The sequence below is a fragment of the Bombus pascuorum genome, chromosome 9 (genome assembly GCF_905332965.1).
Source record: "Bombus pascuorum chromosome 9, iyBomPasc1.1, whole genome shotgun sequence".
Taxonomy (NCBI): Eukaryota; Metazoa; Arthropoda; class Insecta; order Hymenoptera; family Apidae; genus Bombus; species Bombus pascuorum.
The window spans coordinates 581045-600520 of NC_083496.1; the positions used below are offsets into that span (position 1 = coordinate 581045).

Below are 19476 nucleotides of genomic sequence, written 5' to 3' on the forward strand. Positions count from 1 at the left end.
ATAAATGATGTTCTATTGCTCTTTTTATAGTTAGGTAAATGCAGATTTGTGTCTGAATTTGAAAAATTAAATCGTATCGGGGAAGGCACTTATGGAATTGTTTATAGAGCAAGGGATACTAAAAATGATAAAGTTGTAGCCTTGAAAAAGGTACGAATGGAACATGAAAAAGATGGCCTTCCAGTCAGTGGTTTAAGAGAAATATCTGTTTTGTTATCCTGTCGTCATGAAAATATTGTACATTTAAGAGAAGTAGTAGTAGGGAGAAGTTTAGAAAGCATATTTCTTGCTATGGAGTATTGTGAACAAGACTTAGCAAGTTTATTGGACAATATGCAAGCTCCATTTTCAGAAAGTCAAGTCAAATGTATTGTTTTACAAGTATTAAAGGGTTTGCGTTATCTACATCACAATTTTATTGTACATAGAGATTTGAAAGTTTCAAATCTCCTTATGACGGACAAAGGATGTGTAAAAATTGCTGATTTTGGATTAGCTAGGTGGTTTGGTTTACCTTTAAAGCCAATGACCCCTAGGGTAGTAACATTATGGTATAGAGCACCAGAGTTGTTATTACAAGCTAAAACTCAAACAACTTCTGTCGATATGTGGGCTGCAGGTTGTATTTTAGGTATAGTATTTTCATTTTTTTCTTAATTTATATATAACATTAAAGATTTAATATAATAATTTAAATTTCGCTTATGCATATACATGTTTTTATTAGGGGAACTACTTGGACATCGGCCTTTATTGCCTGGACGATCAGAAATTGCACAATTAGAACTAATTGTTGACTTGCTAGGCACACCAAGTGAAGCAATTTGGCCTGAGTTTAATACACTTCCAGCGCTACAGAACTTTACATTAAAACAGCAACCATATAATAATTTGAAACAAAGGTTTCCATGGTTAAGTGCTGCTGGTTTGAGATTATTAAATTTCTTATTCATGTATGATCCAAAAAAGAGAGCCACTGCAGAAGAATGTCTACAAAGTAGCTACTTCAAAGAAGCTCCTTTGCGTAAGTCACAGAAAACGATATATATAGCGTGATCCACCAGAACTATTATCTATACATTTCTTCCAGTGAATAATAACAGTCACGTAAATTGAAGTAGCAATATCTGGTGAACCATCTTGTATATTATTATCGAAATACTTAGAAGTTTTTAATTATCATAATATTTTAAAATTGTTAATTATCGTTTAATTTAATCTTTTTTTAGCATGTGACCCCAAACTTATGCCCACTTTTCCACAACATAGAAATATGAAAAAAACTGCTCCACCAAAAGAGGCTAGAGAACCAGAGACAAATGTTACAGATCAAACAAATAATTTACCTGCAATTTCAGATCTTGTAAGACCTTTATGTGTTTCATCATGTTTGGAAAAGACATCTTAAAACTGAAATTAATATTTTTTTTAGCTTGGTTCACTTGTCAAGAAGAGGCGAGTCGAATGAAGAAAATACTTATTTTTCGAATGCAATACAAATCTCGACATTACTGATTTAAAAATATTTCATTTCGATTTATATCCTTCATTCTCAATGTACGAATTCATTCACAGATAGACTTTGAAATAAATAAACTTTATTAATAAATACTCAAAAAATATAAAAAAAAAACATGTATTCGTGAAAAGAAAATGAACACACATTCTTTACTTTAAATACTTAATTATATTTATAGTACGACAAAAATATTTGATCAGACATGAATTCAACATATAAGACAAAGTGTTTAATAAATATCATAGCTCACTAACATGAAGTAACAAAATTATTATCAACAATCTATGTATGTATACATTAAGCTATTTTATTACTTTAGTTATAGTTTTATTGTACAAATCTCCTCATAAATTTATTGTTTAGATCTATAGATATAAATTCAACTGTTTTTGGTAGGTTGTAATACATTTTCGTAACGCTTTTTATATTCGCCACTTGAATCATACTTTGTGGAAAGTCGTTCCCAATCCTTCGGTCTTTTAGTTCTCAGATAATTTACTACTTTGTTCGCTGTATATTTCTGTTTTTCATTGCATTTACTACAACCTGTAGATAAAGCGTCGGGTAAAATTTCTGAAACAATAAACAAATAAATTATTTTTACATACAATATACATTTTTCCAATTCAATTATAAAAACTCTATACAATTATTTTACGAAGTCTTAATACAATAATACATATTATAATTTTTTAAGGACAATTAAATAGTATAAAACTTTTTATTATATAATTATTTATAATTATTTCTCATGCGGAAATTGATCGTTTATACAATAAACCATAATAATCTCAATAATATATATAAATTTACATATTGGAAAGAGAGAGAGAGAGAGAGAGAGCAAGAAAGAAATAATAATGATTTTTGTAAAATTGTATATGCATAGGTAAAAGTTAGGATAAGGATTTTTGCTCTTGTGTTTGTTTAGGAACAATATGAAATAAGTTCCAACAATTTTTTGTCTTTCTATAGTATTATTTAATATTATTTTTAAGATAAACATTATCTAAAAAGCACAAATTTAATGGAACACTCAAAATTGTTCTTTTTATACTCAACTCAATATAATTATTTCAACTTAAAAGAAATGGATTGCAATGAAAAAAAAGGAGTTATTAGAACAAAAGTTATTTTAATATATGTATACAGTATATCTAGTTTATGTGTATATGTACTATTATTTCTCTAGTTATTGAAAAATCAGGTATTTTATGTCGAAATTGTTTAATTTCGTAGAGGAAACTTAATGGAATGTCCGAATTTTTTTTCTAAATTGTTATTTCAGAGATGTCAACATTAATGAAAGCTTTTAGACTAGAACTATATACATATTATTGTAATTGCCATTTTATTACACATTTCAAAACGATTTCAATGATATGTATGTATAACGAGAACGTTTGAATAATAACTTATCGGATACTTTTATGAAAAATTCGACGTAAATATGAAATTCGGACATTTTGTTTCTTATAACGCGTAATCTGTAAGATGGAAAATAATTACATTTTTTTATTCGTACATTTGTAGTTGGGGTAACAGTGTAATTAATTGCATCTTGTACAGTTTATGCGAAATACTGCTACGAATTTAGTAAAAATTGTACAATAACATAAATATTTATGTCGCCTGAAAAGAAATCGTTCTTCATCTTACGAATCAAGTGTTACGAATAAGAGATATCAATGAAACTTAATATAACAATATTCTTTATTTTCAGTCTCATGACTGAAAAATGGGCTTGGTGTACAAAATCCTTGATTTAAAATTCTTAAACCTTATCTTAAAAATTTTAACTTTTCGCTTTTCCCATTCGCTCGAGTCTCTCATTTTCATTCTTTTATTCTCTATTACCTAACTATATTTTTAATTATTTTCTCTCTTAGTTATATTACTTTATACTATCGCTTTCTTATATATATATTTGTTTTTCTTTTTTTATTTTTTTATTTTTTTTAATTTAATTACATCTCTTTTCTCTTTTGCTTTACCTTCAACTTATCTAACTATTCCTCTACTTTCCCATTCCTTCTTTCGCTCACTGCTTTCTCTATCCTGATCTCTCTTTCTGTTTCTCTATAATCCATCATCAAGTGTTTCAAAGTCCGGAATTTGTCCTCGGACAAATCGCAATTCCGTCCTTTTCTTCCCAATATTTATTTTACTTTTCCAAATTTCTGCACCTCGCCCTTATCACTAGTCGTTGACTTCCGTCTCTTCTCTCTTCATTCAGATACTCTGCTAGCCCTAACATTCTAATCATGATTATTTATATGTATGTATAACTGTGCTAATTTGTTATGTTGCATTTATTGCTGAACCTTCGTATTCTCTTTTCTTCGCATTCTTCTTATGTCTTTTTTTCACCCCTTTTAGTCGTTCCATCCTCTCCTGTTTGTCTCAATCCATTTCTTTTTAGGTACATTTTCCTCTCTTTCATTTTCTTTTCCTTCAAATATTCCACGACAATTTTTCTCTTCATTCCTATCCTGAAATCTTCCTCAGATTTCAACGCTCTTTAATTCGCCCTCGCTCTTAATTTTTCTCTTTTCGTTTCCTCTAGGACTAAATAACAATCGAATTTAACGTTTGCATGATGTTTTCACGAAAACATCCGATAAATTATTGTTTAAATATACATATTAACGTTGTTTAATAAAAAAGATGAAAATAATAAAAATATATAGTGCATGTTAAAAAACTTTGCTGACATTCGTGTCTCTGTAAATAACAATCTAAAGAAAATTCAAACCTTCCACTAAGTTACCTTGGTGAAATGAAATAATTCTTAAAAAATATTTTTCCGTATTTTCAATAGGTAATTATAAACATAATAGCGTGTATACATTTAAACCGAACATACTGTACATATGTATAATAATAACTTAGACGTTACTTAAGAGAGTTCGATGTAATCAAAACGAGAAAGTTCAAAGCAACTTATGTAATAAAGAGAGGGAGAGTGAATTGAACTCTGTCGTAATCGTTGCAGCAGATGCACGTAGAAACCTCGGAAAGAAACCGATGTGACGTTTGGTTATGCAGTTAAATAAAATTGCTTCGTTAGTTATAAAAATATATATGTCTGTTTACAAATTTATAAATTCTGTAGTTTTCTATTTACATCTGTTTTCTTATTTTAAAAGCGACGAGTTGCAAAAGTTCGAAAAAGAAAGAAAATAATAAAGCATTAAAAACAAAGAGCTATACATATATACCTACAGTGTATTACGAGTATATTATATTCAAAGTCACGTTTTAGGAAATAAATGTTTTTCCATCGTTTCCTATGCTTTACGATGTTAACGCTATTAACGTAAAAACATTAACATAATTGCATTTAAAATATAAAAATATTAATAACGATAAAACAAATAGAGAAAGAATATTTATGAAATGTCATTTCCTTCGTTTCTCACATTTTTATACAGTAATATCTACATAAATTAATACAATGTATTACTAATTCACTTGTTGTAAACTGAACTAAAATTCATTGACATTTTAATACAGAAATAATTTCTCCGAGTAATTTAATATAGATATGTATATAAATAATATCTTTACATACATATACACAATATTATTTGAAAAGTATATGAGCAGCACAAATATGTAATTAATTTTAGTACTTTTATATTAAAATAAATTGTATTTTAGTATAAACTATTATACTACTGGTTTTACTCTTGTTAATCGATCGAAAAATTCGAAACAATATATTATTTATACGAATTAGGTATTTTACATGTATAATAAATTAATAAATTATTAATTAAATGTATAATGTCGAATGACCTATAACGGAGCTATATCATTAGATAGAAGTAACAAATGAAAAATTAAATTTGAATAATTAGCGGTGAAGTCTGAAAATAATGCCGAGTATGTACTTACTTTTTAATTCTCTGCCCTCGTTGGTACATGGTCCTTCGTCCAGCATGCACTTAATGTAATTGGTGAGGATACGACCATTTTGCAGGATCCTGTCGACGTCTACATTGTCATATTTGGTGGTATAATCTTCCGCTGTTACACAAACGACTGCGACCAAGGCAAATAATAAGAGATAAATCTTCATATTGTAATTGAAGCACGTTCTTCCAGCTTCGATTTCAAAATGCAAAACTCTATGATGATTATACCAATGAAAGCGATATGAAAATAGAAAAATGTACAATTTACTACGTTCCGTTTAACGAAGCAATAGATGGTAATTTAAAAACAAATCTTATCTTTGTCTCTTTGAAAGTTACCCTATACAGCGGAAAGTAAACCGCTCTTTGTAACAGTTGAAGCAAGTTGTCGAATTATATAGCTGAAGACAGAGGACATTGGAGGGAGTGGATAAACGCGTTAGTCGAGTATTTTATACTCCATGAAACGTACGTATACGTTGTACAGAGTAGCGATTGAATACAAGCATCAGGATATAAAAAATTATACCGATAAATAAAATAAATATATTTTATCCTTTATATCTAGTTAATCGTCCTTCAAACAGTCATATACTTTCCACCTGTTTAAATTTTTCAAATTTAGCTAATTAATTTCATATATCGATGTTAAATCTACCGAGAAATTAGATAAACGAACGAAGACAAATTTAAATAAATTTTTAAAGTATATATTATTGGACTGTTGTTTGTTCTATGAAATGTCGTGAATATAGATGATAATTGAATTTGATCACCTGATTAAAACCATCTGTTATATAAATTTGTTAATATCAATATGCAATAAATTTCTTCTAAAAGAAAATTTTTTACTAATTAGTTTGTCCAAAATTGTATAAAATGCTCTCCATGTACGAGGAATGAAGAATGTTTGACGTTTGAGAATACATGTTGAGCAGCGTGTTAGAAATTATGTAGTTAACACAGCGAGAACAACGTGCTATCAAGAATAATGAAGAGATTATTCTTTGCCGTGTTTAGAGGATGACCATCGAGTATTTACGTTGCATACCTTGCCAAGGACGATCGTCAATAAAAATACGATGCTATAACAAGGTTTACGTTTGGAAATCTTATAATTTATTTATTTAATGTAATTTATGTCGACATACGTACAATAAATAAATAAATGAAAAATTGAATAAGCTTTCTCAGTTAAAGAACCTTTAGAAAATTGAATAGATATCTACATAATCATAATCAAATGATAGATACTAATTATTGAAGTAATAAAATCGTTCGATTTAATTGATTGGTGTAATTTTATGTTTTATCTCTTACAAAGTTACAACGTGTTTTGGGAAATAGAGATTTTTGATTAAGAATAAATTTTATTTCAGGACATCGATTATGTAAGTTTAGAAAGTAATTAATTCTTTTAAATATACATCGAATATATCATGTATTATTATGTATTCGTTACCTGACATTTACTTCGTGGAATCTCCTATTACCTGTCGATCCATGACTTACAAAATATTCTCTTCATATCATGTACAGAAATATATTCATTTCGACATTACAATCACCAGATTAATTAAAATGCACACCGTATCGCAACTTCAACCCACTTTATCATTCGACTGTATTGTAAACCGACTATACGTCGATTATAATAAGTACAAACTTTCTATTTTGTCCCTTAGACTTCGTTTCACGCAAATACATTTTTCATTTTAATCAAATAGGCGAACAATTATTTCACCATCGTTATTTAGATACATCTAAGATAGGCATATACGTGTAACAAGATAATCATCGGCATATATAAAAGCTATAAAAGTCTATCGATCGTTTGTAAGAAGCAATATATGCGTAATACGATGCGTTATAGATTTTAAAGTTTACTCGATATATCGGCCCTTTGAATCGTTCTGTAAGAACATGTACTTGTAACGATAATATAATTTCTTATAAATTTTTGCAAAGATATATTGACTTTTGAAAGATCGAAATCGAAAGATAGAAATCTAGGAAAGAGACGAGAAAGGTTTGCGCCATTCAGTAAGATATATCTTATATATCTGTCACGACCACTAAATATCTCGTATTTCTAAATTTTGTATATTTATTAATAAATTACGATTGACTATAGCCGATTGATAGTTGGTACGAAAATTTAAAGACAAATCAGGAAAGGTATATATAGCATAATAATATATAGTATATGATCCATCGTAATTCATCGATAAGTACTGATGTCGAAAATACGAAATTTCTAATATCGCGGTAGGTAAGTACATAATATAGAAATTTATGTAATACATTTTACTTTGTTCTTTTCTTCTTATATATGACAATTCTCACAAACACAAATGTTTAATGATAAAACTTTTTAATAATGAGGTTAATTACGTTCAAAGTTATAGAATCTCCGAAGAATTTGTCGCAGCGTCAAATATTGTTTTCCATGATATCCTTTCATCCTATGTAAAATATCTCAACAATTTATAACGGCGTATAATCAATTTCCATTCATTGGGATAATTTTGTTGCATAAATACTGTCAATTTGCGTGCAAGTGCAGCTTGTTGAGGTGTACAACGTTCACAATGATTGTTCAACGCTTCTGGCAACAAAGCTGTAAGAATCGTAACAATATTTTATATGTAATACGAACGAATTATTAAATCTGAATACGACCTTGTAAATTTGCATGCTAAGAGGAAAAACAGTTGATTCTGCTTAATTTATCTCTTGCTTGACAAATATCATTATCGTAATTTCATAATAAAATTCATTTACTAACAATGCATACCTTTTATTGATGAAACGACAAAGCAAAGTGATCGAAGGTGAACTTTGATGATGTTTCTTCGTTTGTTTAATATACTTTTAAAATACAAGATTGTACATGTATATTTTGAACACGAAATTGTTTAATATTTTATCTTTTATTGATAAATTGTTGCATAAGAATAGATATTTTTTTTCCTGAGGAACTAAAGAATCAACATTTTCTTCTTGAACATACATATTTATTATATAATAATGTATGTTCTATTTACACATACACTATTTTCAGGGAAACAATTGTAAAAAAAAGTCCGCGAAATTGAAGTTAATTTTTTCGAATTTTAAGAAGATGATTTAAGTGATTTAATGATTTTAATAATCGTGGAATAATTATTATGAATTGGCCTTCGTCTACTTTTTAATGAAATAGTGGTTTGTATTTGTATTGTGAAAAGAATATACATGTATGTAGAAAGAATATTTCCTCTACCTGTTTTTCCTTCTGATATTGTACATTTTTTATGAATAACTTTAATCAATTGTACCATTGTAATATCTGATTCGATGAGAGTTTCAACATATAAATATACATCATAGTGTAATGAAATAGAGAATAGAGACAAAGTAATACATATCTTTTATTTATTTAACTATTTGTTTAACTTTCTAGTTAAAGTTTTATAAAATACTATAATTTTTATGATCAATGTCTACATGTATATTATACGATAACGTATAATACATGACCATGCAGTTATATACGACGTGTACGACCTGTATTGTTTTCCGTTGTTTGTTCGAATTTAGAAACCAGTGGATTCCAACGTTTCAACTGTTTCAAGTGCGATCTCTCGGTAAATTAAGTGTGACAATTTGACAATTTAAAAATTGCTTCTGAGCACGAATTTATCCGAAAATTAACAAAATTTAAGGATACCGTTACGTAAAATTGATTACAAATACAGATTTTTCATTTGAATTCTTACTTGGAAGATATTCATATCCATATTGTATGCGTCGTATAAAACATTTTGAAATTTCACTATCACTGTACTCAGACACGACAATTATGATTATATTGGTCGAATATAAAGTTAGTTTGAAAATGTATATAGAAGTTAGAAGATATTTATCGCAAACACATATTTGGTAAAAAATTAATATGCATCATGAATAGCTATCTGGACCATATGGTGTGTAGCAAGGGTTAAATATGATCTGAATGAAAATACTTTTGTAATCTCTGCAAGATATATACTTGTACTAAATATCTTGTAATTACTATATAGACATATTTTCACTAAGGACGCTAAAAATGTAATAAATAACTTGTATTTCAAATTTTACCTATAATTTTTCTTCCTATCGAGTCGCATTGTCTCAAACTTAAGACACAATTAATCTGCTTTTGTACGTACAGTTTATCCATTGTTGAAGTCGTATCTTGCGCTTTGATAAAGCTTGTCAAAGTGAAAATAGCAAAGAGGAGAAGTATTTTTACTTTCATTTTTGATCCGAATATTGAGAAAAAGGAAAGTGTCGTATATCACCCTAACTCGCGATTGGGATCAAACTGATCTATACTTTAAACGTCCAACTCGACTTTATATCTATTCTGTTCCCTGTTCGAGGATAGTAGTATAGTTGTATGTAAATAAATAAAGAGACAGCTAGATTTTGTAGATTGCAACGGTTTAAATTCTTACATAAATCTAATATTTGTAATATTTCTTTAATCGTTAATATTTCTAAATCCAAACTGTCGATAGAAAACAATTTTTGTGGATATTCCATAGCAATATGTATGCAATTTTATAAAAGTATCGGATAAGAGAAAAATGCTAAGTAGTGTATACTGCATCTCTAAATCAATAAGTACATGACAAACTTTATAGATAACTCAAATTGCAAATAGATGTAAATGCAATTACGACTGAAAATCTATGTATGTATAACCTATTAATACCTATTAATAACCTATTAATTAAATTAGTTATTTTCTAGGCGTCGTTAAATTTGTTGTCATAATATTAATAGGTATAATTAATAGTAAATTATTATTTCAATATTAATTTTTAAAGAAAAATAAAATTCGTCATTTAAATTTGATTGACATTTGTGATCATTTCGGTGTGCAAGAATCTTTAAAACAAAATACTATTGAAGAAGAAAATTCATTTTTTTTCTTCTAATGTTTCTTCAAACGATCCACAAAAGTGAGATCGATAATTTTCATTTAACTTTGATTTGAATGACGCAAATAGCGATGAATGCTTAAATTTAAATGAAACTGCTAATTTACAAATCCTCTAGTAAAATATAAGGAAAATGTTATTGGAGAAGAATTTCCTAACATTACGTTACATTACATTTCCTAACATTTGCTCTTGTTAATTATGATTCAAAGCAGCGTTTGCCAACGTGAGACGTATGCTCTACCGGGAGGCAGTTAGAAAATTCCCTTATCACCTTCATTACCGATATAATTAAAAAATCATTTTTTTAACATTAACAGACTTCTTTTTATCTTATGTAATATTTCTACATGTTGTTAATTTTCTGATTATCCAAAAGTTACGATATTATTAATTTAAACAAAATGATCATTTTGCCACAATTGTATCTAAGTATTAAATTCGTTCGACACTTGAAAATATACACATAATTTCCAATTAAAAACGGTATTACCTATGTTCCTTTTTCTTTTATTTGAAGCACTTATTTATAATTATACCTTTTCAAGACTTGTTGGCTATGATATTATACTAAGAAGGACATTAAAAGCTTTGAAGCGTTAGAATGGGATATGATTTAAAAAGGGTTGGAAAACTGCTCTAATCATACAAATAATCAGGTCTGGACATTCCTATATCGAAAGCAGAGAGGAAATTTCCTCTCTGTCGAAAGCGTAGAAGAAACCATCTTAAAACTGAGTCGTGAAAAATCAACGTAAAAAACAATAAGGGTTTGTTCTGCGCACGTACGACATACTATGAATGCTTAGATAGAGATAGACACTTTGTTCGTCTCTGTCAATCTCGTAAAAACGAGAACTTTATTGTCTTCCAAGATCACTCTTCTGAGATCTTCACAATTCAATTTTCGACATTTTTTTCTATACTTTTGGTATACGAGTATCAAAATCTGTTTATATGATCGTGATCGGGAAATCAATTCGCGGTATTTTTTTCCTTTGCTTTTGGTATATGAGTATCCTAATCTGTTTATATGATCGTGATCGGGGAATTAGATGGAAAATGAAAACGGCAGAAAAAAGACACTCGTCTTGCCTCATGCTCAAAATTCACCAACCAGATTCATCGATAGGACAATAACTTGTCGGTTGTCGGTGGCCTTGTCGTAACTGTATGCAACATAACTAGAAGATCTTTTAGATTTTAGATCGCGCAATAAAAACATAAGTTCACGTAAATTAAAATTATTTTAAATTACACTTATGTACATATGAGTATTAAAGCCCTCTGTCGGTACTAGACCTAACTATCGCAGATCCACCATGTAGAAACGTGACGTTAATAATATACATAATGGCAATGATTAAAAATCGTCTTTATAATACAGAGGATGATATAGCTTTTGAACCAAGATTGACAAGAGCAAAGACCAAGTATAGTTTGACAAAATATATTTTATAATTATATAGTAGAATTAGTAAATATATCAATTAAATATATCTTAATTAATGTAGAGAGCTAGCAGCAGCTCAAGTTAATATACCATGGCCAATTACTCCAGTGAAGAAAACTTCATCAGAAGTACAAGCATTAATCGAAGAAGAATTACCAGAAGATTCTTCCGACGAAGAATACAATCCAGAACAAGAATCACATGATCCTGAAGGAATTTTTAAAATCCCTGGGTAAATTAACATACTTAAGATAGTTTTAAATAATATGTTAATATAATATATTAACAGAATTCTAATTACTTTAATATTATACATTTTTAGAATTCCTTATGTGCCAACAGAAGAAGAAAGTATCGGTCAAAGAACAAGATCCAAAGTTTGTTTAAGCGAAACACCTTTGGAACAGATCGAACAAGCATTTATACCTCCTGATATAACCATCGATATGTATGATTTGGATTGTGAAAAAGATGAAGATTGGGATAATTTCTTAAAAGAATTTACTCAACCACTCACTCAAGAACCTATGGTGGAAGATGATTCAGAAGCAGATCCAGAATATAATATTTTAGAAGACGAAGAAACAGAACTTTGTATGTATGATAAAAAATATGATTATATACTATACATTTCTTAAATTATACAGGCTATTAAATTAATTTGAATATGTTTACAGTGGATAAAGAAGAGTTAAGAGCTGATAAAGCTGTAAATGTTACACGCAAGGAATTAAATAATTTGACTGCAGAATTATTTGAGTTTATAGATATATTTCCGAAAGAAGACCAGGAAATTTCAAAAAAGAGAAGGTCTCCAGAAAATACAAATGTTTCGGTTGAAAACAATTTTATGGTAAGACCATGATATGATTATTATATTTTAATTAAGAATATAATTTTACTGCAATTTTAATTTTGGTTTAGAATTGTTCTGTAACAGATTTAGTACCTACTTATAAAGAACCAGAATTTCCTAATTTAATGAATCCGAATCAACGCGAATTATTGGCAGTTCAATTTCGTCAACATGTACAATTAATGGTACAACATTTTGCTATGACATATATGCACCCAGATCTACATTCTCAGTCAAAAACATGCAAAGAAAATCTAAATAGCATAAAGTAAGTTTACAACTAAGTAAGCAGTTTGTAAATTAAACATATATAGTGTATTAAGTATATATTGAATTTATATTACTTTTATTAGGTACTTAAGTAATGGCCCTAATTCTGCATTCAATGTAGCAAATTTACCGGATGCTTTAAAATTAGTATCTGATTGGGAAAATAAATTTTTGGATAACAAATTTTCTGAAGATTTCAAAAAAGCTATGGCAGATGGGGATGCGATAAAAAGAATATATCTTAAAAATAGGTATAAGTGTATTCCTAAATTTCATCCAGAATTAAAAAAGCTATTTATGGACAGTAAGGCACTAATGTATCCACAACTTTTGCCTGAAATACCATTCAGAAGTGAATTAAATAAATATGTACGCCCTCCATATTTAAAATCTGAAGAGAGGTATGCAAATAATATGTATATAGTATCAAAAAAGTATATATATTTTATGTAAATCTGTCTTCTAGTTTAATTGCACTGGGTTTGGAGCAGTTTCTTCCTTTTGTTGCCACTAAATCAAAGAAATTAAAAAGTAAGAAACTCCAACTATTAGATGCAGTAAAATTAATTAATCAGTATTTAGTGCCATGCAGAGAACCTGAAGGATTATTAAATCACATTGGAAAACGTCGATACACAAAGAATGCAAATCCAATAAAAGTAAATATAATATATCTACAAATAATACAATATACTTTTTTAATATAACAGAACTTTACTAGAAAAATGTTTCCACAGCATTACTTTGAGAAGGGTTGTGCTCCTAGAACAATACATTATATAACATTACAATGCGATCTCAAAGCACCCAAAGATCAATCAATAAATCTATTACCTGTAATTTGGCAAACTTATTGTAATAATGTAAGTATTTCATTAAAATATTTATAAATGTCTATATACGTAATCGATATTCTACATTATTATATTTTCTTCTTATTTAAAATAATTATCTTTTCCGCAAAATAAGGTATCTGATTGTCTTGATCTCTTTCACTATTATTATCTTTGGAAAAAAATACTGCAGATTAAGCATGAATGATTCCAGCAACAAAAGGTTAACACAAAAATGTGCCCCCTTTAAAACTATTCGACTCTTATCTGCAACATTTTTTGCTATAGATAATAATATTGATGTAAATCAAGATAATATCAAATGCCTCTTATGTGTATACAGTCTGTACAAAAATTTGGGAAAGACTTTAGGAGCATATATTGGGTTGACAACTAAGTGATTGCGGATTTTATCATTAGATGGTAATGTCCTTGTATGGCAAATATAATGGTAAAGTACTTGTCGAAATAAATAAAGAAGTATCAATAAACATGGGTTCATAAAGTACTAGTTTCTGAGTTACAAAGTGTTTTTGTCACTAAGACACTACACACTCCTAAAGTTTCTCCCTAACATTTTTGTATGTTTGTTGTATCATATGTATTTTTATAGACACAGCAGAAAATTAATGTCTTAAAGAGAAAACATATGCTTAATTCGTATAATGATATTATGAAGAAAGATTGTCTTACAATTGGAAATAGAAACCATGTTTCTGTTTCTAAAACTCACATTTTGTGTACACAAAACCCACCCATTAATATATTACCAAAAATATTACCTGCAAATACAAAGCAGAAGACAACAACTAAAAATGCATTAAAAGATAATTTGTGCACAAGTGGAAACATTAATTGTGAAAATTCTAAAAATATATCAAACAGTGAAGTAAATATTGAAATACATAATACACATGCATCAAATATAGATTGTTCATTGCATCGTAACAACTCTTTAAAAATTATAACTACAGAAGAAGAAAAAGAGAAAAAAACAGATGAAAGTGAATTAAAAGAAGTTCGGAATGATGTATCTACAAATTCAATTACATTAAAACACCCGAAGTTTTCTAAAAAATCTTCTGAAATAGTACAAGAATTACCTCAATTGCGAAAAACTACTCCTAGGTTAGCAAAAACAAGAAGTGCTCAAAATATGAAATTAATGGTCCAAGTTTTAGGACCAAAAGGTTTATCATCTAATTGCAATGCCTTAAAGTCCAGAGAAAAGAATGATATAGATAAAAATATAGAGAAAATATCTGGTTCCCCTAAACTTGTAAGTAAAATTGTCATTAATTTTAGTGAAATAAAATTAACGTTTTTAAGATTTTTATATTTTATTTTAGGATAATGAAGATGAAATTGCAGAATTAATGTTAGCTAGCACAACTATTAAAAAAGATTCTATTAGTAGAAAGAAAGCTAAAGAAGCTAGAGAGTTAGAAAACATTAAAAGACTTTTAGAATCTGAAAACCCATTAAACGAAGAAGAAAGAGGTTCAAGTATGTGTCTTAATAAGTTTAAAGTACTTGAGTTATTTTAATTTACTTATGTTATTTTATATAGAGTTTGCAGCATCATATCTTCAGAAATTGCACTTGGCATTAGAATCTAACAATCCAGCAACATTACGATCTGTGATAAAATTATATTTAGATTATTATGATAAATTAGATACCATTAATCAAATGGAGAACGAATTATCATTCTCGAGTCCATCAAGATCTTTACACAATGAACAAATTATGAAAAAAACTGCGATAGATAAAGATACAATAACTATTACTTTATATCGAGATGTATGTGAAAAATTACGAGAATATCCTGAGCTTTGTACAGATTTTTTGTTGTTTTTGAGGCCACATCAAGCTGCGATGATGGATAAATCAGTGGAATATATAATGCTTCAAAAAATGAGCGAATTTGTTAATGTAGCTCAAATATATTTTGCTAAACAACCTTCTCGAATAGCAAAAATGATGCAAGCTATTACACAGCTTTCATCTGATCCGCAGATAACATTAGAACATGTTCATGCAACTATGAGTCCCATACTTAAGGGACATCCTTTAGTTATGGATTTATTTTTACAAATATTACCCACTGCTAAACCTCCAGAAAGGTAACATAAATAATAATATTATTATATATATTAATAAGAAAAAATTTATAGGTGTATAATTATATATTTACTATCTTACAGTTTGTTTGCATCACATATGTTTGAAAACTTAACATGTCCAGTGGGACCACATGATAAAAGTAAAATTTATACTGAAGATGCACCTGAATTATATGAAAATATAGAATTGCCCGTATTATCATCTCAAGAAGATCCTTATGGTGGAGAAAACTGCAAATGCAGTTGTCATAACGATGAAGAATCCACTTCTAAAAATATTTCTGAACATTGTGTGTCTTGTGGCACAAGGGTATGTTTTTTCTTATTTATTCTTTGATAGTTTTTAAAATAGTCTCAAATACAGAATAGAAATGAAAAGATGAATTACAACTAATAAACATACACATATTAACTACTTGTTGATAGCTTCTTTAAAATAAAAGTTAATATTTTATATGTATTATTTGGAACTGTTTAACATATTTTTAATACAAAAATTTATGATTTACATTTAAAAAATACAGTTCCTCAATGGAAAAATTTACCTTCAAACATCTGAAGGTTTAAGACCTGCAAAAATTATTTTCCCTGGAGCTGAAGAAGAAAAGTTGGAAAATATTGCGCGTATATCTTTAAAAGCTACTGATAAATTTGCTTCATCTATTTCATCTACACAACGAAGAAAGTCTTCGAAGAATGAATTTCATACCGATGAACAACATCAGAAATCTTTTATAGCAAAAAATTCACCTACCAAAGAGAATGAAGAAGGAGAAAAATTAGTTATAAAGTCTAAAAAAGCTATAAAATCTCCGTCAAAATGTACAGATCAGAAAAAAGATTTTAAAAGACCCAGAAGTGAAATAAACCATATAAATAGAAGTACAAAAAAAATGCGCATATCTCAATGTAAAAATAAAAAAGAGAAACAAGTTGACAAGCAAGAAATAAAAGTAGAATACACAGACTCAAATGTTAGTGATCATATGAAATTAGGTGAAAAAGGATGCTTATTCATTGATTATAAAAATTCTAAAGAAACAGTAGCAAAAAATACATCGGATGCGAAAATAAGAACGTCAAATGACAGCGTAAGCAAGGTTGATTTATCTGATGAGATAAAAAATTCTGTTGATTTAAGTACCAATGTAAATACAAAGTCATGGACACGGCAGGAAGATATGATCTTATTACAAGCTGTAAAAAAGGAATATTCTGAAAATTCACTTATCCTAGTCAGTAAAACATTAGGAAATCGTACAATTGATCAAGTGAGTCTACATTAGCGTACAAAATTAAAAGATCACAAAATTTTCAATGAAAAGTTATCAATATATGAACTGTTATAACTTCCCGAAATAAAACCGTACAACAATCAACCTGAGCTCATTTTAAAGCTCGAAGATTCCTCTCTCATAATCATGTGTTCATTTTTTGTAGAAATGTTTGTAAGTATATCATGGGTGAGAAAGTGAAGATACTTTTTCTTTTCAAAAATTTTATAAATTCAATCGATTGTACGGAGTTCGAGAAATTTTTTTCGGGATTCATTTTAAGATAACCTTGTAAAGAAAAATCCCCTTTACAACAACCTATCAAAAGTTGATGTGCCAAATTTTTGTCGCCGTTTTATTGCACTTTAAATGGAAAGTGTTCTGCTGGGTTTGGAATAACTCAAAGTACATCGTGAGGAGGTTGCACGGCGTAATGTTACGTCTGTAATGTACAGCGACAGAAGATCATACATCAACTTTTGATAAATTGTTGTAAAAAGTAAACTTCCTTTTACAAAGTCATCTTAAAACGTAAATTCTGTACAATTGTTTGAATTTCTAAAATTTACAAGAAAAAGAAGCATCAACCGTTATATAATATGAAAACATCTCTGAAAAAGAATGGACACAGGGTTATGAGGAATTTTCGAGTTTCAAAATGAGGCCAGTTAAATTGTTATACAATTTTCTTCCACGAAGTTATAGCAATTTATAAATATCGACAATTTTTCGCCAAAAATTTTGTGATCCTTTAATTTTGCTCACCAGTATATATTATTTTTTATATGTTCTGATTCTTACATATTTTGGATATGTATATTATATATCTAATGTCATTCTATAGGTTAGAGAAAGATGCGAAATCCTGCTCTCTTTGTTAAAGAAGATGATGTAATTATCTTTAGTTAAAAGGGATATAATGTTATTACTCTTTATTCCAAACTTTCACTGGGTAAGTGTATGCTAGTAAAAAATACTTTCATAAAATGTAATATCCTTAAATACATATATTATCTCTTTTTATTGTTTTATTTTTATTGTTATTATATAATAACAACAAGATTATTAGAATACCTACATATTTTGACATAAATCGTTAACTTATTTTTGTTCTAGATTATAGACTTGTTCCCATCAGTGACAAAAATCACTTTGCATAACAAACTATGCCATAACAAGGAAATGTAAACCAAATATATTAATTAAAATATTCAACTGAGGATAGCAGCACATGGTATGAAATTATAAGATTATTTGCAACATTGAAAGCTTTAATTTTTTAATTTCGTCAAAAATCTTTTAGTATATTCAAATTTTTTCAGGAGGAAAAGACAACAATGGAGTATTACACTAATACTATTATTACAAAGAAAACATACTTCACATATTTGTATTTGAATATAGTGTTAAAACATAGCTACAAGAAGAATAGTACTCATAAGCTACTAAATTATAAAATTATATAGATTATGTTATACTTCTCTTAATTTTATAAAATCTTATAGAAATAAATGAAATTAGTTTATGAAAATCGTGTTTTAAAAATATTATTAAAGTTTTTTACATGTGTAGTTCATAAAACAGTTCTATTTCATAAATTATATATTTATATTTATGTATACAACACATAGACACAACATATATATACAAAATTTATTTACAAAAGGATATACCTTACAAATTTTTGTATTAATCATATTTATTGATATATGAAATATTTCAATAACCCAAAATTTAAAAAATATTCATTACATTAAGTTTCATTACATAAATTCAAGAACTAGCTTTTTTTTATATTGTGTCATAGCACTAATTGTATGTGTAAATATATATGTATGGAAGAATAAATATATATATTAAATAATATTAATAATTTAGTGTGTAGTTACATTTAATTATTGTTTACGATTTCTTATCCACTTCAAAAAATAAAATTTTGAAAAATAAGTTCATTTATTTATATAAATGTATAAATTTTTGTTCCCCCTATGCTGTACCATTTTATAACAAATATATCGTCAGAGTACGTAATCCATCTAACTCCTTTTTTTAAAAAAATGCAATTAATCAATCCACATATGTGTCGTTGATATAAAGAATACGAATTTATGATAATATTATGAAAATTCTACTTAGAAGGCAATAAATATTCAGTTCTTTTAGTCCTAATGCTACGCAATATTAATCCTCATAAAATTTGGACTTAGTTCTCTCAATTTACTAAACTATTGGAGAGAGAATGGTTAAGAACTAAA

At 28.0% G+C, this 19476-nt stretch overlaps 4 protein-coding genes across 6 annotated transcripts in view; 2 read left to right on the forward strand and 2 right to left on the reverse strand.

The window, feature by feature from the left end:
• The window catches only part of LOC132910520 (cyclin-dependent kinase 10), a 39812-nt gene that overhangs the window by 805 nt on the left and 19531 nt on the right, over positions 1 to 19476 (forward strand). Inside the window, exons 3-6 of one of the 3 annotated variants that reach the window (XM_060966286.1) lie at positions 31 to 631; positions 728 to 1024; positions 1091 to 1130; positions 1230 to 1327. In XM_060966286.1, coding sequence (XP_060822269.1) covers positions 31 to 631; positions 728 to 1024; positions 1091 to 1116 — 924 coding nt within the window. In that variant the 3' untranslated portion in view covers positions 1117 to 1130; positions 1230 to 1327. Of the gene's footprint in view, positions 1 to 30; positions 632 to 727; positions 1025 to 1090; positions 1131 to 1229; positions 1364 to 1432; positions 1612 to 19476 lie in introns of those variants that run through there. The other 2 variants (XM_060966285.1, XM_060966284.1) reach the window with 2 other exon arrangements.
• LOC132910529 (ejaculatory bulb-specific protein 3-like) lies at positions 1807 to 6009 on the reverse strand. Its single transcript, XM_060966301.1, has 2 exons — positions 5420 to 6009; positions 1807 to 2092 (listed from the first exon to the last, which is right to left on the reverse strand). The coding sequence occupies exons 1-2, from the start codon at positions 5601 to 5603 to the stop codon at positions 1899 to 1901; spliced, it is 378 nt and encodes a 125-aa protein (XP_060822284.1). The 5' UTR covers positions 5604 to 6009; the 3' UTR covers positions 1807 to 1898.
• LOC132910530 (ejaculatory bulb-specific protein 3-like) lies at positions 7885 to 10169 on the reverse strand. The gene is made up of 2 exons (XM_060966302.1): positions 9562 to 10169; positions 7885 to 8059 (listed from the first exon to the last, which is right to left on the reverse strand). Exons 1-2 carry the CDS (start codon positions 9719 to 9721, stop codon positions 7905 to 7907), a joined length of 315 nt encoding a protein of 104 aa, XP_060822285.1. The 5' UTR covers positions 9722 to 10169; the 3' UTR covers positions 7885 to 7904.
• On the forward strand, positions 11566 to 18752 carry LOC132910519 (GON-4-like protein). Its single transcript, XM_060966283.1, has 15 exons — positions 11566 to 11842; positions 11924 to 12094; positions 12185 to 12456; positions 12540 to 12715; positions 12787 to 12986; positions 13072 to 13389; positions 13455 to 13647; positions 13726 to 13851; positions 14435 to 15100; positions 15171 to 15327; positions 15392 to 15947; positions 16029 to 16257; positions 16472 to 17218; positions 18066 to 18173; positions 18338 to 18752. Exons 1-14 carry the CDS (start codon positions 11763 to 11765, stop codon positions 18114 to 18116), a joined length of 3942 nt encoding a protein of 1313 aa, XP_060822266.1. The 5' UTR covers positions 11566 to 11762; the 3' UTR covers positions 18117 to 18173; positions 18338 to 18752.